The 27,625-nt window shown below is 46.7% G+C and overlaps 1 protein-coding gene and 1 long non-coding RNA gene across 30 annotated transcripts in view; one reads left to right on the forward strand and one right to left on the reverse strand.

Annotated features, from left to right (window-relative positions):
- LOC133239214 (uncharacterized) overlaps nucleotides 1-16,833 on the forward strand; it is a 61,467-nt gene extending 44,634 nt beyond the window's left edge. The window contains exons 2-3 of one of the 2 annotated variants that reach the window (XR_009733759.1): nucleotides 2,753-2,971; nucleotides 16,443-16,833. This is a non-coding gene — a long non-coding RNA (uncharacterized LOC133239214). Of the gene's footprint in view, nucleotides 1-2,752; nucleotides 2,972-4,397; nucleotides 7,706-16,442 lie in introns of those variants that run through there. The other variant, XR_009733758.1, reaches the window with a different exon arrangement.
- SORBS1 (sorbin and SH3 domain containing 1) overlaps nucleotides 1-27,625 on the reverse strand; it is a 235,601-nt gene that overhangs the window by 6,128 nt on the left and 201,848 nt on the right. For 16 of the 28 annotated variants that reach the window (XM_061402887.1, XM_061402899.1, XM_061402897.1 and 13 more), the window contains 6 exons: nucleotides 25,263-25,430; nucleotides 21,014-21,060; nucleotides 18,943-19,057; nucleotides 18,661-18,786; nucleotides 16,833-17,027; nucleotides 2,570-2,628 (listed from right to left, as the gene is read on the reverse strand). In XM_061402887.1, the coding sequence (XP_061258871.1) occupies nucleotides 2,570-2,628; nucleotides 16,833-17,027; nucleotides 18,661-18,786; nucleotides 18,943-19,057; nucleotides 21,014-21,060; nucleotides 25,263-25,430 (710 nt within the window). Of the gene's footprint in view, nucleotides 1-2,569; nucleotides 2,761-3,339; nucleotides 3,400-14,491; nucleotides 15,257-16,832; nucleotides 17,028-18,660; nucleotides 18,787-18,942; nucleotides 19,058-21,013; nucleotides 21,061-25,262; nucleotides 25,431-27,625 lie in introns of all 28 variants that reach the window. The other 12 variants (XM_061402876.1, XM_061402872.1, XM_061402873.1 and 9 more) reach the window with 3 other exon arrangements.

The following is a 27,625-nucleotide window of genomic DNA, read 5'->3' on the forward strand; positions in this document are numbered from 1 at the left end:
ACAACTGAAGCGACTTAGCAGCAGCAGCAGCAGACAAAGCTGGACTACTTATGAAATCGATACCTGCTTTGGCAACAAATAAAGCCTTGTTTTCATTTATTCTTTTGACAAATGCTTAAGAAGCACCTACTGGGACTTCTCTGGTGGGTCAGATGGTAAAGAATCCTCCTGCAATGCAGGAGGTGGAAGAGATGTGGGTTCGATCCCCTGTAGGTCAGGAAGTTACCCTGTAGAAGGGAATGGCAACCCACTCCAGTATTCTTGCCTGGAGAATTGCATGGACAGAGGAGCCTGGTGGGTTACGATCCATGGGGTTGCAAAGAGTCGTACACAACTGAGTGACTATCACACTTTCACTAAAAAACACCTACCAGTTCACAATTCTGTCTACTTGATACTTTGAAACATAACAGTAGCAGGCAAAACTTTCCAAATGAGCCAATCCTCTACCTCTCTCAGTGGATGTCAGTGAATCCCAGGGTGTGGGTGAGAGGGATTAGAAATAAGCGGAATCAGTTTCCAGAAACAAGAGGTTCGTTGTCCTCTGCTAGCAAGCCAAAGGGGCAGTTTAATTTTCCATATTTATCCAGATATCGTGAGACTTTGGCAGATGGATCTGTCTGCCAGAAGTAAGGTCTCTAATGCGGAAGAAGTGGCGCTGATGAACTCCCACTTGGTAACTGAATACTTTTCGGTGTTTCTGTATTTGCCTGCTGTCTCTTGCCCAAACTGGACTCCTGGCGGTGCCTCAGCCCCTTCACTGTTGTGGTGACTTCCTTGCCTGCCTCATCTCTGCGAGGTTAGTCCTGTCACCTGCCTCTCTGCTCTCAACCCAGACGGCGGAAACTGGCTGCACACAGTCCTGTGACTCTGCTGCTTGGGTCCCTAGTGGGCTCTGATTTTGGACGGGCCTCATGCTAACAGGGACACAGTTCTATAGAATCCTTCCCTCACTTCCTCTGCCAATTCTGGTGCCCAACTCTGAGCAGAACTTTAACTTTCCTCCCCTCCTGCCCCTGTTTCCATGTATAAGGAAGGGTTCCCGCTCCTGGCCGGGCTAAGCTCCCTCCCCTGGGCTGTTTCCTTGACTTACATCTTCTCTCTTATATCTTTGATTCTGTCAACTCCTCCTTAAGTGCTTGAGCCTCTGCATCCTGAAAACACCTCCCCTGTCCTGTGCTACTCCCTGACTCTCTAGCCCCCAATCCCCTAGCTCTTTCCACTCAGCATCACACTGACTCATCAACCCTTTTCTAACAGAGCATCTGCCTACACCCAACACTGTCACTGCAGAGATCACCAAAGACTGTTCCAACTTGCCACCTAGAGGACGCCTCTCATTTCTTACCCTCCTCGGCCTCTCTGAGGCAGGAGCACTCCTGACCACACCCTTCTTGCTCTGTTCAGTACCAATGAACACTCCTAAACCCTCACCTGTGTCTCTTGCTGCTCTTTCTCAGTCCCCTTTGCTGGCTGCTACTCTGTGGCCTTAAAGGCTGGTTCCCCAAGGATCCATCCTCAGTTCTCTTCTCCCTTTACCCCTGTCTCCTTGGGGAATCTTCTATACTTCCATGCACAAGGTGCCCAGTCTGTCCAAGCTCAGCCCCTCACCACTTTTTTGCTGTACTCATATCTCCAAATTACTATCTTTGTCCTTTGTCTCTGAAATCCACTCTCCATTCTATTGTCCAAGTTATCTCCCCAAAATGAAATCCAATCAGATACGTGTTCCACACATTTTTTGGGGCCATGCTGTGCAGCCTGTGAGATCTTAGTTCCCTGACCAGGGATTGAACTCAGCGACCTGGCAGGAAAGCATCAAGTCCTAACCACTGGACAGCCAGGGAACTCCAAGTATGTCCCTTATTTTAAAATCCTTCATTGGCTCCTGAGTGGACATAGACTAACACCCAAATGTATTTCTATTGCATTCTGGCTTCTACAATCTGGTCCCAACCTGTCCCTTGAACTTCATCTCCATTTCCTCCCTGAACTGCATCCTGTGGCTACAGGGGTCTCTTGGTGTTCTCCAGACACAACACCTACCCTGGGTCTTTGTACATTTGGATTCCTTGGCTAGGAAGACTTTTACCTCTTTGCTCTAACTCTCAAATCCAACTTTCAATGTTTATTCCAAAACCCCATTCCCCTGTGGATGGAGTTTGTGGAGTTTGTGCGTGGAATATAGGAGATACCCAATACTCTCCTTTTTTAATGAATGGATCAACCCTATTCATTCATCTCCAGTCAGGATTAACACTGCTTCCTCTCTATTCTCACAACACTAGGAATGAAACCAGTTAGTCCAGCTCCCCTTTGCCCTGTATGGCAGTTACACTTCCTTACCGCCTCTCCCTTCCCCGTAGAGGCCCCGACCGCCTTTATTCACCCCCCACCTGTTTTCTCATTGGCTGTTGGGAAACAGCCTTACCTAGAAGCCCTCAGAGAAGCTGGGAGTGATGGGTTCATTTCCCCTAAATGGCTGCTCCCACAGCCAGTCAACGACCCACTTCCTAAGGCCAACAGACTACGGACAATGCAAGAACCGGGGTTCGCCACATGTACTTACAAATCCTGGGAGGTTTGACTCCTGTCTGGGGCGACTCTTCGCTGCTGGGCTTGAGGTTGCTGAGAAATGATTAAAGATGATTTATTGTCAGAAGGGGATACCTTGTGATGAAAGTCAAGGGGATGAGAAACAGTGCTGCAGTAATGAACAGATTTTTCGGCAATGTTTATGATCTCATTGCAGACTGCTTCCTGTGAGGTGGCCCCGAGATATCCAGAAACCCCCATAGAACAGTCAACATGGGGACAAAAAAAAAAAAAAAGAAAGAGAGGAAGAGATGTAACATTCCAGACGAAGCACATAAGTCCAAGGAAACAACAGAGTTGAAGATCCAGTTTAAAAAAATAGATATTCCAGTAGTGGAGTGCAGGAGGGGTCCAGGCGAAAGCATGGAAAAAACAGGTAAGATACAGAAGAATTTGGGATTTAGTATGAATATTACATTAAAAAGGCAGCAGCATAAAGGCCTGTAATTAGTGAGTAACCGTTACAAATGGAGTAATTTCAGGACAGAGATGCAAGTATGTATCCCCAATCATGCACTAAAATATTAATCCCACATGTAGGCAGAGTAGAAACAGTCTCTAAATTCCTCTGCCTTTTTTTGAGAGGGGAGGGGGTAGCCTAGCATCGCTCTCTCTACTACAATAGCCATAAAATTCTTAAAAATAATGGCTCTGTGAGTCAACCAGTCTACTCCAGTCTAGATTCTAAAAATCAGTCAGAATTCTCTTTAGAAAAGCTACAGTCGTATTCAATAGGCATCTTACCACATAGCTCTTTTCAGATTCTGTGAGATCAGGTCCTGCTCTCAATGAATGATGAGAAGGCTGTGATCACCAAGCAAATTATAAGGGAGACATTTTAGCAGATGTCACATTGAAAAGGATTAAAAATAAAAGTGTGAGCAAATACACATACCACACCATCACACTCGATGACACCGGACACTCGTGGCCTATGGCCACCGAGTTTCCATGACAACACGGTGGGTGCAGAGGAGACAGTGCAATGTACAGAGTTAGAAGCAAGCATCCGGGCGATGAGATGGGCAGTTGGGAGCATGGCTGCAGTGAGGTGAGAATGAACAACACAGGGACTCCAGACTGGCAGGGAAGAGACACAGAAGGGCTGCCTTAAGGACAGTCATGTCCCTCTGTGAGCACGCACGCCGGTCCCCTCACTCTTAGCGGTAAGCATCTATGAAAGGACTGATGTACTGAAAGCCCGTTCCAGTTATTTTGTTGACAGGGAGCCTCCTCTGGCAAAGCAGGCTCATAAAACTATCAGGTATGCCATTTTCTCGTACTTGTAAAAACCAAACAAGAGAGTAATGATTTTGAAAAACCCCCTGGTAGTACGTGGTGTATCAAAAAAGGCTGTTCTCCCAGGAAAAACCTGCAAATGATACATTCCAGCTACATATGAGATAGATGAGTTCCGATATCTCATAGAGTAGGGCTTGCTTACAGGAACAGGACCGTGTGTCCTGACACAGCAGTAGAAATGAAACCATCACTCTTCACTCACCAGCTCTGGTACCACATCATGACATGAAAATAAGGTGCAATCTGGCCAAGCAGACCTGTCTTTTAAGTAACAATCCTATATAGAGCTGGCCAGCCCTTCACTGGAAGAGTGTTGGGAATTATTTACCCCAGAGAGGATTCAATTCCAACTCTTAAGAAGTCTCCCTAATTGAACATTTGAAGAGCCGTCTTTGGAGAAACCCTCCAGGTTATATGCAATAATACTGATGAGCCACAGCAACTCCAGGGCCTTCTAGAAGAGCATTCAGATCTTTAGTGTGTGACCATTTGTTTCCCAGGAAGGCCCAGAGACACTGAGGACTTTCCCTGAGCTCATCCAGCAAGTTAGCGGAAGCCCTGTCTCCTGGATTCATCTACTATCTCGTTGGACCTTCTCTTTCATCCTTGAACCATTTCCCACATTATTAGTTGCCTCCACTGACATTATATTCAGTGAGTCCCACAGAAACCCTGGAGACTGGCAAGACAGGGTTATCATCCCATTTTCTTTTAAATCCTAAGAAGCTGATGCTCAGAGGGGCTTAGTGCATTCCCCAATGTCACACAGCCTGCAAGAGCTGACACTGCTCCACCACACCATCCCTTCCCATTCCCCTCTGCTGTAAATGTCCCATCCACTTGCATCCCCTGTGGGCCAGCTTCCATTCCAGACATCGCTTCCATACTCTTGTTCTTTGAAAAACTGCTTCAAGTTCTCCAAACCCCTCCAAACCTCAGTCCCTTAAACCAGCCTCCCTGGTTTCTGGCAGGATGCAGAGAAGAGATAGAACTCAATTAAAAAGAGAACTGCAAGGGGTTTGCTCCTTAGAAGATGTCTCAGGACCTGCAGGCCTTTGCCAGATGACTGGGAGCTGGCCTCACTGCCCATCCAGCCTCTGGATCAAGGCTTCTGCGTAACAAAATAATGACATTCCCAAGCATCTAATATGCGAGATTCTATGTGGCATCCCCGAGTGGGTGATCTCTACAGGCAGATTTTGACTTGACAGAAGGGAAAACTTTCAAAAGGGAGAGCTGTCCAATAGAAAGTGCTGCCTTGAGAGGAAGCGGTTGTTGGTCCCAGCAGCTGTTCAAGCTGAGGTTGTGTTGACAACTGCTACAGGGGAAACTGTAGAGCACTGCTGCCCAAATGCTGATGTGCGTCAGAGTCACCTGGGATCCTGTTAAAATACAGATTCTGGTCTGACATGTCTGGGGTGTTCATTTCTATGTGGGGATGCCCATACTGCTGGTCCACAGACCAACTTTGGGGAGCAAGGCTCTGGAGCATTTCATTTGTCTAACACTGAGCTAAGACTGGTTGGTCTGGATCACACCTCATGAAAATGAAAGTTCTCATAAAAAAAAATTTCCAAGCTCCAGCTGGTGGCCTACCAACCTCAGGTCAAATGTAGTACAGTCTACTGACATGACCTCCAGTTTACCAGGTCACAGTCAAACCAGAGGATAATCATCACTGCAGCCTTCACATCTGGACACACTTAACATCTAGTACAAACTTAACTCCTCCCTTAGAGTTGACTCGTTCCCTACTTAACGTCTGTGGAATCAATGAAGGAAGAAGGTGAGGTAAATATTTATGCTGTTAGCTAAGATTCAGTTTTTCCCTATTTGACATGCATTCCTTAGATTTAAACCAAACATCTCATACAGCTGAAATGTAAACCAGTTTTTTGAGGGGGATGAGTGGGTATGGCATGTGGATCCTTGTTGGAGATGGAAACCACTGATATCCACCATAGGGACTTCCCCTTCATTTTGAAGGCTGCTGACTTTCAGACTTTTTTTTTTCCTCTCTAGATGTATGTCTTTTTCTCTCCCTGGTCCTGTTTTCCAACCATCTGCAGCTTTATATATCTCTTCCTTTGATACTATGCTGCCTGGTAACCAGTAGCCTCACATATCTATTCAACACTGAGATGGGGCCAGTAACAAACGTGCTGTAGGTGTAAAATTATTTACACTTTTTACAAAAGTATTTTTTACAACGTTATTTCAAAACTTAGTATAAAGAATTTAAAATATCTCAACAATTATTCTGATTATATATTAAAATGATACTATTTTAGATATGTTGGGTCAATAAGTCAAATATACTACTAAAATTAATTTCACTCACTCCATTTTACTACCAGAAAATTTTAAATTACATACATGACTTATGTTATATTCCTGCTGGCCAGGGCTGCTCTAAACCCTCCCTGGGTCTCAGTGTACACCCTTCTTTAAGCCCAAAAGCAGACAAAGTTCTAATCACGATCTCAGCCAGGGTTAGGGATAAAAGGACTATTATCTCATGCTAAGGACATTTCAGACTCCTGAAAATACATCCCAGTTTTTCACATGTTTAGAAAAAGAACCACCAACCCCTCCACCCCAGCACATCCTGTATAGCCCCATCAACAGTTAGCAGGTGATAGCTACTGATCCAGAAACTGCTTTTCTTCCATATTTGCGCAGACACACACAAGCTGGCCCTTTTGGCCTGGAGCTGGTGTCTCATTCTTCTGAGAGAGCAACCTTGTGTGTGTCCCTGCGGCCCTTCCACCTCCAGTTCACAGTAAGCAGTCCCTCAGAAACCCAACACTGGTCTCTGGGGGCTGTTAATCCCTCTGGATCCACAAAAAAACACTTGGTGCTCCTATCAGTTACTAAGCGTTCTCTTCCAGCTCTGGGTGTTTGCCAAAGCCTTGAAGCCCAAAATAAAATGTCCATAGGCTGGAGGCCAGCAGGAGGTCCTGGAGCTGTGGGCAGGACAGAGAAGCCCCACCTCCACATGGCCTGGAGCCCTTCTAGGAGTGTCATGAGTCTCAGAGACGGTGAGCCGCTCCAAACCGTCTCCTTTCCTCAGACCCTAACTCTCTGGTGACTAATGCTGGCCTCCCAGGGGACGCTGGACTGGAAGGGAGGGTTCCAGGACAGACTGTTACACTAATTCATTGTCACTTGAGCAAAATGCTTAACTTTGGATTTCAAGTTCTCAGTAAAATAAGAGACTTGGGCATGATTTACATCAATATCCTCTTTGGCTCTGAAGTTCTCATGTAGTCATTAGTGTGCGTGCATGCCATGAACTGAGAACAAAGGCTGGGCCGGGCTGACCTGGTTTAGAAGGAGCAGCACTTCCTCACTGCTCACTGGAGACGGGGTGGAGGGCGGCTCTGACTGCAGCCTCCAGGGTGTCCGGAGGGTTCCCTTCTGGCTTTGTGGGAGGTGAGGGACTGCCCTGATGGCAGAGAAAGAGCCACAGCTCCTGGAGGACCACAGGCAGACTGCCAGAGGAGGCAGGAGACCTGAATGATTCGGGCTTCTGGCTCTAGGAAGCCTGGGCAGGTCTGCAGAATAGTCTGCCTCCCCTGAGCCCTTCTCTTGGGTGTACTAAGAAAAAGAACCCAGCTTGCAAACAAAACAAACGATAACCAATCAGTTCAACTGCTTACCACCTAGACTCAATCTCCTTGCAGTTCAGTCCACAGACAAGCTTTGATGTAATTTGAACCTGATGACAGCACTAAACTTACATGCTTAACCTTCTCATATAGTCTGTGGTGGGGTCTGTTTTTTTCCTAAAACAATGACACAACAGATGCCATGGAGACACCAAAACTTTCCAAGGGAATGCCTTTGTACTCAAGGTGAGAGAATAAGAAGCACTAATTTACAGGGTGAAAATTCTAAATTTTCTAAACTCTGGATTTGTGTGAGTAGAAATCAACCCTGAATATTCATTGGAAGAACTGATACTGAAGCTCCAATACTTTGTTCACCTTATGTGAAGAGCCAACTCATTGGAAAAGACCCTGATGCTGGAAAAGACTGAAGGCAAGAGGAGAACGGGGCAACAGAGGATGAGTTGGTTGGATGGCATCACTGACTCAATGGATATAAGTTAGAGCAAACTCCAGGAGACAATACAGGACAGGGAAGCCTGGCAAGCTGCAGTCCACGGGGTCTCAGAGCCAGACACGACTGAGAAACCGAACGACAACAGCAACAATCCAGTAAAAGGATTCTTCTATCTTCTACTTTCTTCTCTCCTCCAACCCCATCTTCCTCTCTTAGGTGAAATGGAGTAAGGAGGATAAACTACTTTTCTTTTCCCTGGTACCTCGATATCACAGAACAATATTTAATGAGTCCCAATTACATGCTCTGTGCTAGGTGCATTCAGCTCCAGAAAACCTCATTTAACTCAATAAATGAACTCCTCATAATATCTCAATAAAGGGGTCAATATTTACCTCATCTTATAAAACTAAGACCCAGTGTGTCTGAATTGGGAAGTGAAGAGCCAGAATTTGGACGCTGGTCTTTCTGACTCCGGGTCCCATGCCTCCTATCACGTTTGATCTCCCGGGCTGTGCTCTGCCAGAGGGAGATATCCAAATAGCTGGATGGATGTGCTGATCCAGAGGCCACCTTAGCTCACCCTATGCTCTGCAGCTGGCATGAGCTGGGTTTTTACTGAAATCCTCCATTTCTCTCCTAACATCTCTTTTAGGGGTGGATATTGAAGCCTTTGACTGTGTGGATCACAATACACTGTGGAAAATTCTGAAAGAGATGGGAATACCAGACCACCTGACCTGCCTCTTGAGAAACCTGTATGCAGGTCAGAAAGCAACAGTTAGAACTAGACACGGAACAACAGACTGGTTCCAAATAGGAAAAGGAGTTCGTCAAGGCTGTATATTGTCACCCTGCTTATTTAACTTATATGCAGAGTACATCATGAGAAATGCTGGGCTGGAAGAAGCACAAGCTGGAATCAAGATTGCCGGGAGAAATATCAATAACCTCAGATAGGCAGATGACACCACCCTTATGGCAGAAAGTGAAGAGGAACTAAAAAGCCTCTTGATGAAGGTGAAAGAAGAGAGTGAAAAAGTTGGCTTAAAACTCAGCATTCAGAAAACGAAGATCATGACATCTGGTCCCATCACTTCATGGGAAATAGATGGGGAAACAGTGGAAACAGTGTCAGACTTTATTTTTGGGGGCTCCAAAATCACTGTAGATGGTGACTGCAGCCATGAAATTAAAAGACGCTTACTTCTTGGAAGAAAAATTATGATCAACCTAGATAGCATATTCAAAAGCAGAGACATTACTTTGCTAACAAAGGTCCGTCTAGTCAATGCTATGGTTTTTCCAGTGGTCATGTATGGATGTGAGAGTTGGACTGTGAAGAAAGCTGAGCACCGAAGAATTGATGCTTTTGAACTGTGGTGTTGGAGAAGACTCTTGAGAGTCCCTTGGACTGCAAGGAGATCCAACCAGTCCATTCTGAAGGAGATCAGCCCTGGGATTTCTTTGGAAGGAATGATGCTAAAGCTGAAACTCCAGTACTTTGGCCACCTCATGCAAAGAGTTGACTCACTGGAAAAGACTCTGATGCTGGGAGGGATTGGGGGCAGGAGGAGAAGGGGACGACAGAGGATGAGATGGCTGGATGGCATCACTGACTCGATGGAGGTGAGTCTGAGTGAACTCCGGGAGTTGGTGATGGACAGGGAGGCCTGGCGTGCTGCGATTCATGGGGTCTCAAAGAGTCGGACACGACTGAGCGACTGAACTGAACTGATTGAAACTTCAGGTCTTAGTTCCCTGGGCCTTGACTATTGAGAGTATACATACCTGCTGGTGATTTTTCTAAGAACTGCAACCAGCGTCTCTCCCCACCCTGTACACTGTTGAACACTCTGTGTATATTTAGAGATTTCCCTTCTCAGTGAGTCAAAGGAAAGTGTTTCCCCTTATTAGGTAGGTGTTTTAACATTTAAATTTCCTTTTCATTCTTGTAAGTTGTATCACATGCTTTCCTTTTTATTTCTGATTTCTATGCTCAAGGCAGGCCTACACCTTTCTTCTTATCTTAGTTCTGGGAACTCACCTAGTTTCCATGTGTAAGGGCTGTTCCCTCTGAGTTCACCAAAGCTCAAATTTTCTGTCCTGTTTCCCTTCCCGCTCTCCTTTCTCTAAGGCTGTAGTGTTGTTCTTGTGCTTCTCAGAAGCTTTGAGGACACAGAGCTTTCCTGAATACTTTTATTTAAAAATTATTCCCCCAGATTATACTGTTATAATTATGCAAAATTGTGTGTGTGCCACCCTCTTTCCCAAACCGCTGGCCTAGACTCAGATAACCTCAGATTCTCAAAAGTTTTGTGATCCAGAAAATGTTGCAAGTCACTGGAGTGACTTTAAAGATTCTTTTAAAGTCAAAAATTCTATGAGGATCTCTTACACCAGTTATAGAAGCTCCTAACAACCAAGTCTGGAGGCTAGTCAGCGAACAGTACTTCTCTCTTGGGGAAGGCTCAGAAAATATTGATGAATGCTGGAGAATCCCAAGACCATCTTCCCCTTCACTTTCTTGACCAATTGTCCTAAATCTTCCTAGCCAAAATTATGCTCAACAAAACCCAAGAACTTGGTTGATAATTCCAAACTCTTGGGCATTTTGTATATGTTTGTCCAATTAGTTGTCCCTCAAAAAACAAAGGGAAACACTTATTTTTCCACTATGAAGGTGCACAGGTCTATTATAAACCCCCTTCCTTAAAATTTTGTATTTTTTCTTCTCTTTCCTTGTAACTGAAATGCACACAGGATTTTTAGTTAATCAGAGACTATCAAAACTAACAAGAAGTCAGCTTTGTCTGGATCTTTTGTCTATGGATGGTGAAGCCAGAGAAGGGAAGTGACTCACCCAGAGACACACAGCAGGCTCATGGCAAGGCAGGAGATAGAGCCCAGGAACCCTAAATTTGAATGCAGCACTCTTCCCACCAATCCTGGCTTCCCCTAAACGCCCCTTGCCCCTCATTCACTCCCTTCTGCTGTTCAGAGAACTCCTAGCTAAAAACATGCGCAACCGACCCAATGTCACACCAGCTTGGGAGTCTACAAGGAGTGAAAAGTCAAACCCTTTCACAAGGAAGTGCTCACACATCTGCAGAGTTGGGGGTCGTGGGATGGGCTGGACAGGTGACTCAGGAGAAAGAAAGCAGCAGAACAGGGACTAGCACCAAGTAGGGAATGCAGATGACCAGTTAGCAAGGGTCATAGGACCTGTGGAGGATGACCAGCCACTCTGTGAGGAGGTGCTGACCAGTATCCATATGTGCACCAACCAGCCCTCCAAGCTTTGCTCACAGCCCCTTCTACCCACCGGCGGACACAGAAGCCCCACCGAAACCAGAACTCACCTACCCTTTCACATTCTTACCCCTGGGGCTTAGCTAGGCTATTTGCTTGCTTCGAACGCTGCCCTCCTGCTGTTCACCTATCATAAAACTCCCAGTTCCTTAAACTCCAAATCAAAAGTCACTTTTCTTTTGAAATCTGTCCACCTCACCCCACACCAACCTCCCTTGCTTATTCTCATCTTGAACTCCCCAAGGAAACTGTTTGTGACCCTTCTTCCTGGTCTACCTTATACTTACTTTTGTGAACATGTCTTATCCCCCAGTAAAGACCTACACTCCTTTAGCTGGGGTCACTCATATTGTATCTCTGCTTTCACTCAACAAATACTTGTTGAGCACCTTCCTCAATCAAGTATCCTCGTCCCTTGCGCTCTGAGGGTGACAGATAAAGGGACAAATACAATAGAGTTGATAAGTGCCCCTAAGATCAGGTGCTGGGGGCTGTGAAAGCACAAAGTCCGGCACTTAATCTAGTCCTACAGGGGGAGGGGAAAGTTGGCAGGAAAGGCTTCCAGGAAGGAATGGAGAAGTAAAGGATGGGTGGAAATTTTCCAGACGCACAAGCAGGGGAGACTGAGGGGAGGGTGAGGCTGGCTTAGCTGTCAAAACAGCCAGTTCCATGAGGCCTTCTAAGCCCAGGAAGGAGGAGAGACTTTCCTGAGAGCAGGGGGGCCCCTGACAACGCTCACCCCTCTCTGCCTCCTGCAGCACTTCGCACAGTGCCTGGAACATCCTAGACACTCAAATAGAAGAGGAAATGGTCAAAACACTTTGGAATGTCTTTTCTTGCTCTCTGGTTAGATTCCCTTCACTTATAGATCAGAATATCTACCTAGGTTCCCAACATTGGTAACAAAGTTGAATTATTGGTTCAGCTCCTCACCCCCAGCAAGGACAAGAGCAGTTGACAGTTTTTCTGATAATACAAGCAAGTCTGGAATGCATTTGTTCAAGTGACACAGAGTGAGGTCACTGGGTCACCAGCGAATACCTGTCATTCAAGCCCTTCCCATCTTGTGCTCTGTCAGCACAAGACGGCCTCAAGAGAGGCAGAAAGCTTCCTTGGAAGGACCTCATTTCCCAAGCTGACTTCCAGGTCCCAGTTCTAGGACGGGAAGGTGAAGGAGCTGGTGAGGGAGTGGGTGGGCAGCAGCCGTTTTCACATAACCACCCCCCAGCTCTCAACATGGAGCAAGGCCAGGGCCCAGCTTTTTGTTGGGAGAGCAGGAGGGAGGGGATGGGAAGGGGTGCACCTGGGGTCTGGAGGCCCATCAGGAAACAGTTTTCAACAAGTTTGGCTTTCTGTATTGCCAGCACACCACCCTCTCCTAGTTAGGAATGGGAAGTGTCCACCCCCAGCCTCTTCCAAGCACCGTGTGCGCTTCCTGTCCATACTGGATCCTGGCATTGGGCCGCAATGACTCACCGCCAACCATGAGGAGGTCTCCAGGCCCCAAGGGCTGACTTAGAACCTTTCCAGAACTGTTCCTGTGTTGAGACATTGACTTCTTTTCCATCAGTCACTTCACTGCCTCTCCCCTAGCAAATTATTTCTTTCCTTGACAGGACACACCCTTCTCTCCTCACAGAACATGCCTTCCAGGAACACCTGCTCAGGCAAAGCCTTCCCCAGGTATTTCCTCAGCACTGGCCTCAGAGCTGGAGCAACATCCCGCTTCAGGGAGCCTTCCGGCCTGCCAGGCACCACACCTACCTCCTTTAATCCTTACACTGTCCTGTGATTGAGAGACAAATTCCACTCCTACTTTGGATAGGAGAAAGCCGGTGGGGAGGTAGAGCCTGACTACTGACCATTATCACACGCTGTCCTTCCCCACAGCAATGACGCCCCACTCCCCATCATCAGGCTGGGGCCGCAGGTGGGGCCAAATCTGTGCTTCAGGCCGCAGGCTCCTGCAGCCTCCAGGCAAACCTCTGCAGCTGTGTGTGCCAGTCTTCCTGAAGCACAGGGCTCCTCAAAGGCAGAATGGGAAACCCTGTATCCTGCCCAGAAGTAGGTATACCCTCAAATGAGTATCTGTTGAGTAAATGACACTTTAAAGGGAAACTGAGATTAAACATCATCATCTACCATGGGCATTGTGCACAGTAGATAATAAATGGCTTGGAGACATCTTCAAGAATTCCATCTGGTTCAAAAGACATTCTAGAATGTTCTCAGCTCCAGATGCTCCAAGGTGGAGAGCTTCCATTTATAAAGTGCTGATGTGTTCCATTCCCAGCCCCTATGCTTAGCACTTAACATGCATCAATTTGTGAAATCCTCTCAACCTGACTGTGAGGTAGTTGTTATCTCCATTTTACAGATGAGGAAACTGAGGCTAAGAAGGGGAAAGTAACTCAATTCCAAATCACTAGAGGGTAGAGGAGAGCAGGCATTCAGACTCGGCTACTTTGGAGAAGCTGCCCAAAGGCTCTGAATTCTGGGGTATTAAACAGCATAGCCAGTATTAGAACCATGATCTAATTGCCACGTTCACCTCCTCGCCACCTGCCCCCAATTTTTAAGCTCTCAAAACATCCTAGGGCCACCTCAGTCCAGACCCCAAAATCTTTGTAGTTGTCCCAGACAGAAAATGGGACAGTTGCCTAAAAACCTGGCCTGTCCTTCAAGGATCCCAGCACTGGGTTGATCCCCCCAAAACCAAAACGTATGTGCCCATCAGTGAGCAGCTCAGCTCCCACACAGACACAGGACAGGACGAGACCCAGCGGGGCTAAGTGCTGGCAGGCAGAGCGCCAGGGGTTATGGAAACACAGCGCAGCGCACACAAAACCAAACCACACGGAGCCAAACTGAAGCCTGGTGTTCTCAGCTGTGTTAGAGCAAGCCGAGGGTCCTCTCCCAGGCGCGACTGCGCCAGGAGGAAGGCCTGCCTTCTTGCGGGTTTTTGCACCAGGCCAGGAGGTACCCAACAGTGTGGCTTACTTTGGAATCACTTCGAGAGGCCAGAATACAGACTGTCCCTGGCCTCCAGCTGTTCCAGCCCTGACAACCTAATGGATGACCCCTCCATTCCCTCCTGGGTCATATTTTTGTTTCCAAACAAGCAAACGGGTCTTGTGGGCATCCACTTGGCTGTGGGTGAGGCTGCCCCGCTGCCCGAGATGCCCGGGCACACACGGTCATGCTGCAGGCCTACCTGGCTCGCACCCATCCGAGCGGCCGGCTCACCACCTCTCTGCAGCTCTGAGCACTCAGCCTCCCTTCCCGAGAAAGGGCCCCCCAGGGGCTGGTGGCGGGGCCGGCTCTCCTCTGGGGTGTGGAGCTCTGTGAGTCTCTGTTCGGTGCTCAGGCACCTGACCACGTCTGACGGCCTCAAGCAGCTCTTCTTAGAGATGGCGGGTCCACCTGGGCATCTCTCACCCGCCTCCCTCTCTGCTTTCCTCTCACGCGCTCCATTTCCATCTCGCCATGGCTGCCGCTTACCCTGGCTGCTAAAGGCGTCACTAAGCTCCGAGATGACCCTGTCAGATCGCCCAAGCCACGGCTGGGAGAAGCTATCCTGGAGGACCCCCGGAGGTGGCACATAGGTACCACTGTCTCCATTGACGTGGAAGGAGGCCTGGGCCCCAGGCGCTGGGGAGTGGGCTTTGTGCGGAGGCGGCAGGGCCAGCGGGGAGACCGCAGAATGTGGACTGGACCGGTCCGACCAGCCCGAATGGGGAAGGTTGAGGGGCAGCGAGGAGCTGGGCCTTGTGAACAAGGCCAAGGGGTCACTGCTGTAGATAGAAGCCTCGGGCAGAGGAGGCAAGGGTGGCGTCAGAGCCAGAGGACGCCTGCTAGGGACCCCTACAGTCAACGAGATCCACTCAGAGGTGACAGCGTGCATCTCCGGGGACAGGGCTCGGCGGGGGTGGGGCAGAGATGAGGGGGCCGGCATGAGGAGCTTGCTGTGACTGGGAAACTTCAAAAGAGAAGGAGAGAGAAGAAAACAAAAGAAGTAAAAGGCACAAGTGTCAGCACAGAGAATAAAGGAGGAAAATAATCACACGGGATGTCTGGAGAGGAACGAAATGGAGAGGATGAGCAGGGCACGCTGGTGTCCAGAAAGGAAATCACCTGGTCGGGCTGGGAGAGAACCTGGATGTGGATGCGGGTGCGTGCGTGTGGATACATGGGTGTGTGCAGGCGGGGGAGAATGGAGAAGCAGGTGGCATGGAGACGGGAGAAAGGGTCCCATCAGGACAGAAACAGATGCTGCCAGCTGGTCTGCAGAATCAGATTTAAAGGGACACACTGGGAGCTCCCTACCCCCACCCCATCCAACTGCCTCTGCAATGAAGCCTGACCCAGAGCCATGAGGAGAGAAAGGTGGCCTGGCTGAACCACTGTGTTGTACACCGAGACGAATATAACAGTGTACGTCAACTATACTTGAGTACAGAGAGTTTACAAAGGTCTGCCACCACTCTGGCCCTTCTTGGGCATTTATTCTCTCTAGGGGGCTCAGTGAAGAGCCTTCCAGAGAGGTGTAGGAGCAGTGTAGCCATCTTGTTTCACAGTTGCACTTGGCTACAGTCAAGCATAAAATCTAACTGTGTTCCTCATGCTGTGACCAAGCAGAGTGCCCTACGCCCGGCTCACACTCTCTCCCTGCGAGATCACCGGATCTAGATCTCACTGTGCAAAGAATCCTTGGGTCAGCCTGTCTCATGCTTTCAGCCAAGAACCATCTCCTGGGGTCAGCAATGGCAAGTGAGAGAGGAGGATGAGAGGAGAGAGGCCCAGGCAGGACCCTGGGCCCCCGGGTCCTGCTCTTGTTCCCCTGACCATCCTCTCTGTAACTTACCACTTAGGGTCAGTCTTTCACAGAAGTCACCCCACTGTGCCTCTCCTGAACCCAAGGTTTGGTTTTTTTCCTTGGCTTTGGGACAGTGGGGATGGGTTTGGAATAATTTATAGTTTAGAATAAGTTTGTTCATAATTAATGTTTAGGAAGCAAAGACCATATTATGCTTTTAAATCTACTTTCTTTCAGCCCAGTATAGACAGAGATGCTGTAAATTCCTTTTGCAACCCGGTTCTTGACTGCAAAGAATACTCTGAATCTGGTCTATGTGTCTGAGGATAAGGATGTGAAATTCTTTCAGTCTTTGTGTTCTGCAGGCCAATCTTGACCAGTAAGATGACTAAGAGAACCATACTGGCCATGATATGTATGGGATTGTGGTGGTACCCAGACAACCAGCTTTGGTCAACATGGGATGCTGCCAGAACAGAGTTTTGGACCATCTGATAATGACAGGTATTTCTCTCCCCAATCATCTTGTCCCCAGAGCAATCACCTTAAGTGCTTCCTTTTCCCTCAGATAATATTTCTCCCAGCAAATTCTTGAAAAACGCCATTTGTACACATGAAAACAAACCCTGGAATGCATACTCTCTGCACTGCTGCAGACCCACCCCAGAGGGGCTGTGTGCCATTAGCACTTAGATTTGTCGTGCTGAGTGTGAAAACCAGTGACGAGAAGCTTAGGTACCTGAGGGCTTGCAGTGGTGCTGCGACTTGGGGAGGAGGAGAAAGGCAGGTCGATGTAATCTGTGGGGTTTTTCACCAGTGGCCGTTTGATCACATCCACATAGGTGATGGGGAAGATGCCTTGCCGGGACGTGCCTGGGATCCTCCCTTCGTACCAGTTCTCGTCCACCTGTCGAAGCAGCGTGATCCTCTCGCCCTGCAAGACACAGTGAGGCAGTGGTCCTTGCCCTAGCAGACCTCAGCACGTCTGAGGTCCCTGCCTGTACCCTGTGCTCTCCTGCATTACTTCTCACGTTCTTTGGTCAGAAAAACCTTCCGTGCTCATCCTGGATGAAATTAATCACCACTGAGGTGGAGATGCTAACAGCAGTTAGAACTGCTAGGAGTCTGTTAAGCTTGGTCTTTACGTATTTCGCGAAAGAAGGTCAGACTCATTCCCCCAAGCTAACAGGAAAATGTAATGTCTCTCTCTTTTTTTTTTTGGCTGCATCACAAAGCTTGTAGAATCATAGTTCCTGAATGGAGACTGAACGTAGACCCTTGGCAGTGAGAGCATCGTCCTAACCACTGGACCACCAGGGAATCCCCCAAATCTAGTGGTTTTGACTCACTTAATGCAAAACAGACAGATATCCAATCTTCTTCTTTAAGGTAAAGGTTTTGGGGATTCTTTTTCTTTTTTAATATAATTGTATTTTTCCTGTATCATTACAGGAAAATTAAAACATAAACGTAAGGCAGAAAATAATCACTACCCATAATATTATCACTTGAGGGTCACCACTGGTAATATTTTGGTACAGATAATTCCATGGAATTAGACTTGAATATATTTTTTCTTATAAAAACAATATACACTGTATTCCCGTTTGTAATTTGCTTTTTTTGGTACTGAATAACATACAGTACACATCCTTCTTTATCAAGAAATATAATTCTGTTTTTCCTAGCGGTGCACAGCTTAATGGCCCACTGCAGGCGATCTACTGTACATAATATAATGGTTTAATTATTGGTCTCCTGATGTAGGGCAACTAGGTTGCTTCCACTGTTTCTCTTTTCTATAACATGGTTCATCTTTTTTCAAGGCATAGCCTCGCTTCCCTCAATCCTCAGTAAAATTCTTAACTTTAGTACCTTCAGCCAGCCAGAGAATTTTGACATATACAGAGTTTCTGAATTCCTAGGAAGAACAGTGTCTCTGCCTGGCTTAGTTGTGTTCAAAATAAGTACAAGCACCTTGAAGGCAATGATAACATTGTCATCTCCTGCTCACCGAGGGCCAACTAGGTGCCATGTGTCACACTGGGGGCTTCCCTGAGGCTGTTTCATTTAATCTGCCCGTGGCGGCTCAGGGAGAGGGCCATTTATCTTCACTTTACATAGGAGGAAATCACAGCTCTGAAAAATTATTTAACTCCCCAAAGGCTGCATGCCTGATAACCTATGACTGTTGGCTTCAAAGTTTTTCAGACTTCTGGTATCCTAGGACGTTCCCTTCTCCCCATTAATGCTGTATAACCTAGTTGCCAACACAGCACTTCTCACATTACTAGGTGCTCAATAAACACTGAATACAGTTTATAAAAGAGGTGGGTCTATGATTTCAGAAATACTACCTTTCATCAGTAAATTCAATGTATGGTCTGTTCTTTAATACTTCACTGTAGAAATCCCCCAATTGTCTTCAGTGCAATTCTTCATGGGGCACAGCTCTTGGGTGTGCAACAGCCCTGCCAGACTGGCTGGCACTGCAATACCCCATCCCCACGATGACAGCACCCCCCCAAGTGGGGGGTCCCCTGGTGCAGTATGAGAGGGCAGCTTACCTTTCTGAAGGACATCTCTACTTGGGTATCACCATTAAAATTAAACTTGGCGATGGCTTCGCCGTATTCCAGAACCTGTACTGGTGTCAGTTTTTTGGGCTGAGCCTTCTCAGCAGGAGGAAGAAGCTGAGAAAGGGGGGGGGCAAAAAAAGAGGCAAAGGAGAACGGAAAAGAGCAGAAAGCAAGGAGATGAGAGGAAAGGAGGAAACAAAACACAAGTTAGATAAATGGTGCTCTGGGCATGTGTGGGTCTTTCCTGAGTAAGAGACAGAGCCAGGGTACCTCGATGTAGGTGCGGGGGAAGATCCCCACCCGGCCGTGATGCTCTCCTTCGTACCAGTTCTGATCGATTTGCTTATAAATGTAAACGATGTCTCCCTTCTGCAGAGGAAGCTCCCTGTGGATAGAGGGTCATGGCATTTTAGGAGATGTTCCAATGAGTGTAAGACTGAGATGCTCGTGTTTTAGCAAAAGGAGACTTTGAGTTGGGTTAAAGGGGGCAAGTTACATCAGTATTTGTGACATCCTGATATCCTTTTGTCCTTCTATCCATTCAGCCATCCGCTCACCCACTCATTTCATTACCCATCCATCCATCCATCCATCCACCAATCTCATTATCCATACATACATACACTCTTCTAGCATCATGCAGTAGAAAGGCTCTGAAATTAGGCAGATCTGGGTTCAAAACCCAGTTATATCATTTACTAGCTCTGGTACCTTGGGCAAGATACTTAATTCCTCTGAGATGTTGAGCTGGCCAGAAACATCTTACATGTCTGTGTGAAAGTCGCTCAGTTGTGTCCAACTCTTTGTGATCCCATGGACTATACACTCCATGGATTTCTTTAGGCCAGAATACTGGAATGGGTAGCCTTTCCCTTCTCTGGGGATCTTACCAACCCAGGGATTGAACCCAGCTCTCCTGCATTGCAGGTAGATTCCTTACCAGTTGAGCCACCAGGGAAGCCAAGAAACATTTTATAGAAAAGCCCAAACGACTGTATTGGGTTTCTGGCCAACCCAATACTTTCTTTTTCAGAAAACAGGAGCTAATAATCAGAGTTTTTGGATAAATCAGCAATAAACTACAAATAGAAGACCTAGCCTGGTGCCTGTGATATAGTTAACAGTCAGTAAATGTTAGTTCACTTCCTTTTCAACACAGAAAAGGGATCTTGGAAAGAAAAGTGGATTTTCCCTCTTCATGCCCATTTTCAACTTTTCCATATACATCCCTTTGTTTGCCCCAATAGTATGTTAATCTCTAACCAGGACTCCATTTTTAAAAGTGAGACAGAAAGATAATAGATACATTTTAAGCAAAACAAAAACTGCAACTTGATTATTTTCTTGCATTAGAAAAAATGACCTGATCTTTTCCATGTGCGTCAAACAAACAGCATGGAAAGACAGGTCTCTGACTGCAGTGTGGAGGGGGTGTGCCTGCTTGGTGGTGTGCCAGGTGGTCCCACAGTACATAAAGGGGTACTGGCCAGACAACGGGGGCACGTCCAGAAAACCTCACACAGAGCCAGCCCTGTGCTGGATCAAAGAATAAGGCTGCCTGTGTGGGTCTCGCACCAGCAGGCAGGATTCTAAACCTAAAGAGGCCTGTGAAGGGAATCCAGGGCGTTTGTCTCTAGAAAAAAGAATGTCTTTGGTCAATTTTTTGCCATAGCCCTTCTCAGGGGAGTTCTGAATTTCCCCCCTCCATTTACCCTCAACTGCGGACACACAGATGAGCAGAATCCTCAGAATACCAACCCCTGCAGGAGATCTACAGCTTCTAAACTCTGCTACCCTAAGTGATCGCAGGTATGGAGGTGGGTGGGAGCTGTGATTCCCACCCCGCCGCCAACACTGCCACATCAGGTAAGCAAGGAGGGGGACACTCATGAGAGGCTGAGAGGTCATGTATCGTGGGGGGCTGGGGATGCCTTCTTCCTGCTCCATGGACCACACCCAATCCCCAAGGAACCAGTGGCAAGGTCTGATAGTAACAAGATTTGTGAAATGATAGTGTGATACACTTTTTAGATCTTTTCTGGAGACTCATCAGCACTTCAGCAGCCTGGCACCCTGGAGGAAGTCCTGTGGGACAGAAACCTGTTTAACTTGGTTGAATCAAGTGCTTCCCCAGAACACTTTTTTGAGTAACATTTATGGTGGAAAACAGAACCCAGTGACTGGAGGTGTTTAACATATTCAAGTCTATGGATCTCTCATTTTCTCTTTAGAAAGCGTTATTATTAAGTTTTTTGGGGAGGCAACATGGTACGATGAAAGCACAGGGCCAGGAGGAAGGCACCCTGTCCCCAGAAGAAACAAGCTGGATAATGGCACTTACTTTAGTGTCTGAGCTTTAAAGTCAAACTTGGCTCTGGCAGGTCTCATCTAAACACAAGAAACAATGACAAGTTAAAATCGCAATTCATGTACAATGAAAAGAACACGTTTACAAGTTTCCAGAAAGCAAAGCAGAAAAATCCACCCTAACCAGTTTACTCTGGTGTTGAAATATGGGTAGAATTCCACTTGTCTGACCTTAGCAGAGCACTAGATGAATATTCAGTCAGCTATGCCATGCTCGAGGATCTCCCTACGGAGGGCCAGATTTGAGGAAGAGATGGTTAGAAAAGTCCTAAAGCTGAAGTGCCGGTTCTCAAAGCTGACACCGTTATTTAAAAAACAAACAAACAAGCAGCTGGAAGTCCTGAGACATTCCTTATCTACTGTCTTCCTCTTTGGGGAACACATTCTGTTTGTGTGACTTAAATTATGCCCTGCAAGTAGATGAACCCCGACTGACTTCTCACATCACCTCCAACTCCATATATTTCTCAACGTCTGTGAAATCATCCAAAAAGCCAGATATACCGAGCCCTCAGCTCATGCTCTTCCTCAAAGGCTCCCATTCTTGTTGGGGAGCCCTCTCCTCCTAGTCTCCCAAGCCTGGAAGTCATCCGCAGCCCCGTCTCCACTTTCTCATCGAGTCTGTCATTAAGTCACGCCAACTCTCCCTCCGTCCCCTCCACAACCCCTCTCAGGTCCGACCTCTGGTCCCCACAAGCACAAAGCTTCCTTTGACTTCAGTTCTCTTCACTCTAATCTGCTGTCACTCAGAGGCACAAATAACATTCCTCAAATGCCTCCATCATATCACTGCCTCACTCTGAAGTTGGCCGAGTCTCTCAACTGTCCTTCAGGTCAACTCTCAATGCCTGAGGTGGGTTAAGGTCTTTGGGTAATTTCTCCCCACTCATATCTAACTGCCTTATCTCCTAGGACACTCTTCCTGTCCGAGTCAGGCAAATCTATTTGCTGCATCTTGTCTAGACACCCTTCTGTGTCTGGAATTTCTTCATCACCAATTCCAGCAAAGAGAGGAAAAGGTTCTTCTTTACTTACCATGTTTATTTGCACATCTTTCTTCCCCGCCACTAAAATAGTTACTTTTTTTTTTAAACAAAGACAGAGGGGAGAAATCAAGTGAGCAAGCTGTGCATAGCCGCCAGTATAATTCTGCCCCAGCTATGAGCAGCTCCAACCTACTCAACTGCTATGACGTTTTAGTCTAGGGAAATAATATGAAGTTACATACTTCCTACTTGGACATGGACAAAGCAGAGGGGAATATAGGTGAGAAAAAAATCACTTTCAGAAGCTTCATCAAGCTTAGTTTGAGATCCTGATCCCTCAGTGAAATACCCCCACATTATCAGGCTCCCCGAGCTGGGGTCTTGTAGGGACCTTCTTTAAGGCTATGAATTCTCTGCAGGAATTTTTTATTTTTGCATTTTCAAGTGCTGTTTCTGTCTATCTCCCATACATACTAGAAGTCAGCTAAATGCCAACCTTATAACCAATGTCAGAATTTCAATGTCTGCATCTGTGTCTGTTATGACCATAGAGCATAATTTAACCACTGTAAGCAAATAAGAAAAGAACAATCATGGAGTTATTTACAGATGACAAGTTCACAGAGAAGGCCAAATGACCAACATTTTAAGGACACAAATGTCACAGTGGTTCCAATTTAAAAAAGGGGAGGGGGCTGGTTACCTCATGACAGCCAACTGCAGAGCTGTGTGAAATTAAAAACAAATTTATACCAAAATAGCATGATATTCATACTCTGAGTGACAATTGAATTCAGGGAAATTATATCAACTATCAATTAGTAAAACCCAAGCCATGTGATGAACAGTCAGTGGTGCCTTCTGTCACTCAAAAGATTGAGACATGAACATTAACCAGCTCTCAATTAAATTAATAATTATCAAATAAAAATTGTATAGGTGTACAGGTTACTATTTAATCTGTAAATTGGCTTAGGTCAACCCAATTGGGCTGGTGAAAATTTGTCTTTAAAGGGAACCCATACATTATTTAAGACTGAGAAACAGATTGCATCAAATATAAGTCATCATTGCCTATGCTGCTGCTGCTAAGTCGCTTCAGTCATGTCCGACTCTGTACGACCCCATAGACAGCAGCCCACCAGGCTCCCCCGTCCCTGGGATTCTCCAGGCAAGAACACTGGAGTGGGTTGCCATTTCCTTCTCCAATGCATGAAAGTGAAAAGTGACAGTGAAGTCACGCAGCTGTGTCCGACTCGTAGGGACCCCATGGACTGCAGCCTGCCAGGCTCCTCCATCCATGGGATTTTCCAGGCAAGAGTACTGGAGTGAGGTGCCATTGCCTTCTCCCATCATTGCCTATATAAAGCATCATTTCCCTCTTTATCTTCCTCCATCCCCTTGAGGCTGAATCTATCTTTTCCTCCTCTGGTTCCCAAGGCATCGTGTTACCTACTACAACAGAGGGGTGCCTCTTCCAGTAGACTGCCCGCTTCCCAAGAGCACAGTCTGAGTCTTGTTTCTGTCCCTTCATAGGGTCCTGCACAGGATTAGTGGTCACCCAAACTCTACTGAATGGGACAGAGGTACATCTACACAGACTAGTACACTGGGACACATTGGTAATGGGACAGAGGTACATCTACATGGTCTGGAACACCAGGACTCATTGGTCTTTGTCTTCCGATGTCTGTCAGTCAGCATCTAGGGCCGAGATTCTCAACATGCAGTCCCTGAACTGCTCAAAAACACAAATTCTCAGATCACAACCCAGAATCAGAAACTTGGTGGATGGGGACCAGCAACCTGTATTTTAACAAGCCTTGAGGGGATTCTGACACTCTCAAGTTTGAGAACCTCTGCTCTAGAAGGGATGCAAGGTGGGTTAGGCAGAGTTCAGCTGCCTCTGTCTATGGTTACTGTGCCCTGGTTGCATTTCATTTGCGTGTATTATCTACAAGGAGTAGGCAGTCCTAGGTTGCCTCTGCATGTTCCCACCTCCTCCATCACTCACAACCAGGTAGGTCCGGGAACAAGGATAACCCGTCACCAGAACCTTCAGAGCAGAGTGGTATGGAGGAGCTGGAATGCTGAGGGCTGGGAGCTGTCTTTTCCTTGCATCTGAGTTACTCTTGATAACTTCTGCCTTTTTTTAAATTACATTTTATTTTTCTCTATCACTTTAGAGCCACTTTCCCCTCTCCAGCTTTCCTTTTCACCTGGTTCCCCTCTTCTCTGTCACAGTCACCTTCTATTCCTTTAAAAAAAAAACAAAAACAAAACCCAAACCATTTGAAGAATAACCAGTAGTGCTTCTGTCACTCGAAAGACAGAGACATGAATATTAATCAGCTGTTACACTGAACGATTATCAAACTGTATATACTTTGGTGTCACTCCCCCATTCCTCCATCCCCACCTGCCCAAACCCCAGACACACACACTTCCCCAAAAGGAGCTAATCATAGGCAGGGCTACTTAAGGGTCATGTGGCAAAACAAACTCTGACACAAAATGCAGCATTTGGCCAGCATGAGCATTTCAACATGCTGACCTTTGCACAGGAGGCCAAGGTCCAGATAATATCACTTTAAAGGCTTGTGCCTCTTTGTTCCTTGTATAATATTAAGTTTCGTAATCTCAGCTGAGAAATGTCCAAATTAAGGGAATGGAGGAAATGGCTCTCAGAGAGTTCTTACCCTCCATGGCTTGCCCTAACTGCAAAACTCTCTGGCTTTCAAAATTCCTCAGTGAGGTTTCAGTTCTCTTGAACACTTCAATTGTATCATTGTAGGATACCAAGCAGCAGTACAGCATGTAATACAAGTTTCACTAAACCATCTCTTCAAAGAAGCTTGTAATTGTCCACACCATGGCCACTAATGCATATGAACTAAGGTACAGGTTTCTAAGCAGAACGCACAGGCAACACAGTATCATGGTAAAATGCGGATGGAGAAGACGGGACTCATGAAGGCAGCCGATGCTCTAAGGCATGCATTCGGAGTGTGCGCCAGTGGATCCCAGTCCCGCAGCCAGGCATGCTTGGACATACAGAGCACAGGACATATACGGAATCATGTCCTCCGACCAGCCAGAGAAGAGCCAAAGCAAGCCTAAGGGAAGCCAGGATGACAGACGCTGCTTGGAGAACTAATTTGGCCTACAGAGGGCAATGCTGAGGGGAGGCAAATATTGCTTTGGGTCAAGCAGCAGATCGAGGTGACCAAAACAGACCTCTGACCCAGATTTCCTTTTTGCCGTATCGTCTATATTGAGGAGGTCCCCAAAGCGCTCATTAGTGATAAATTGATGGTGCGTTGGAATGACGCCCGTGTGGCGTCGAGCTGCGATATCGGCTTCTTCTTGCTCGCGTTTAAGTCGTCTCTGGTCCGCTAAAAGTTTCTGCCATGAAATTGCATAAAATGGGCAGTGAATCATCTGGTCCAGGGCATTGGAAAACTGCCAACAAAAACAACTAAGGAAAAAGGTGCTGGGTCAATAGAGAGGAAACAGATGTTGGAGGGGCTTTATGTTCCCACTGTAACCACCCACTGTGTGCTCTGTGTAGGGAGGAGATGGCACTGCAGAAGAAATCTAGGCAGCACTGAAGGCTGGTCCCATGTGGTTACAATGTCTGCAGACCATCCCTCAGCTCAGCTGACAGCGTCCTGCCTCCAGATATAAGGCAGCCGAGGCCACATCATCCAGGGGTCCTTCCGGAGCATTCATGAGCATGGAGCATGGCAGGAGGCCGGAAGTGCGATCCTTACCTTGCTTAGCCAGTGATGAGCTCCCATAGCGTATTCCCACAGTGGAACCAGGGAGGGCTCTTCCTCCTGCCCACATCTGGCCTGTTAAAACTGCTGTGGGCTTTTACTAAGGGGTTCTGTGGCAAGCAGGTCATTTTGTGCTTCCTATTTCTGCTAATTTGAATATGCTCAAGAGAGTAGAAATACCCATTTCAGAAAATATGGCACCCTTCCTCCTAGGCCAGCCAACCCTTCCTCTGAGTACAATTTTAGGAGGCTTTAGCATGTGCACCAAAACCTATTTATGTGATGGACAGAAAGCATCATTTATTATCCTAATGTACTTTTTATTCAACTACTTCTTCCTTAGAGAAATGAAGCTGAGTTTAAGGAAGTGCTGTGGACTATACGTACAGGAGATAGTAAACTAAGAATAAGGTACCTGAGTTTAGAAAAAATATTCTCTCCTAAATTAAGGAAACAGTCATTCATTTCTGTTTTTAAAGGCCTTTTAAAATAAACAATGTTACATTTAACTAAATGTCCTCACCAACTACTGAAAGGACCCTACAGAAGAGAATTTTAATGTTTTCTTACTCTAAACCAATCATGCATTCCCAGAATTAATATTGCTTGCAGGAAGGCATTCATTAGAACTGATCATTTTGAGCATTCTCAGTAAAGCATTAGCCTTCTCCTAGCAGGTAGTGAAATGCCTTAAGTGACACCTAGCTCTAAAGGAGGGTGGGCCCACCTTTCTATTCTTCTCTAGGGTCTACCAATGATAAAGCAGTAACTCGTCAAATAGCTATGGGATTTCCAGCACTCAGGTTAAGTTGTGGTAGATTCAGTGAGAAAAGACATGAGAAAGTGCTTTGTGAAACACCATAGGGCCCTGGTTTCCAGCCCTGCCTCTGTTACAAGGTAACTTTCTATGTGGTCTGGGGCTAGCCAGTACCCTATGGCAGTCCTTTCCTGGATAAAACAAAGGAATTGGCTGGATGACCACCGATGTCCCTTCCAAGACTGACAGGTTCTTGTTTTCTGAACTGCATTATCATCAATGTTAATAATAAGCCACTTGTGGGACTTCCCTGGCAGTCTAGTGGTTAAGACTCCATGCTCCCAATGCAAGGTGCACAAGCCATTCCTGGATGGGGAACTAAGATTCCACATGCCGCATGGCATGGCCTAAGTATAATATGAGTGGGTGCAAATGGAGCAGAGCTCCCCTCCCAGCTTGAATCTGACCTCAGTAAATCCATCATTTCCATAGTTTAAATATATAAGCCAAAAACCAGGGATAAGGACACCAGGATCTGTGAGCCAGTATATTCAGGAAACAAGCTGCTCATCCTCTGAATCACTGTATCAGCAAAGTAAAACCTGCCTCCCACATGGTAGGTGAGAATTCTATTACAAAACCTCCCATGTTGGATGCTAGGGTTTATACTCCTGAAATGGAATGTCACCTCCCTTCATCATTGCAGGCCAGGTTTCAATAGGTGGAATCTCATATCTCAGCGACAGTGACAAACAGAAGTCTGTTCTGTGGCCTGATGGACATGCACTGTGACCTTTTCACCTTGTTATCACAAATAATTCTGTTCATCAAATGCTTCCTTGATTATCTTTTCACAGACAGGTGCAAATGTTTTACTGAGTGCTGTCTGTATGGTGGCCCGAGAAGGGCAGAACTGTGGTCTTTTTTTGTCTTTTGTCTCTCCAGCTGACAGCATGACTGTTACCCTCCAGCTCTCTTCAATGTCAGCCCAACCCTAAATCCTTAATAAAAACCCCCCTAGACTCTGAAACCACCCCAACGAAACAGAACACAGGAAAAGGGCT

This window comes from Bos javanicus, chromosome 26, assembly GCF_032452875.1.
Source record: "Bos javanicus breed banteng chromosome 26, ARS-OSU_banteng_1.0, whole genome shotgun sequence".
Lineage (NCBI taxonomy): Eukaryota > Metazoa > Chordata > Mammalia > Artiodactyla > Bovidae > Bos > Bos javanicus.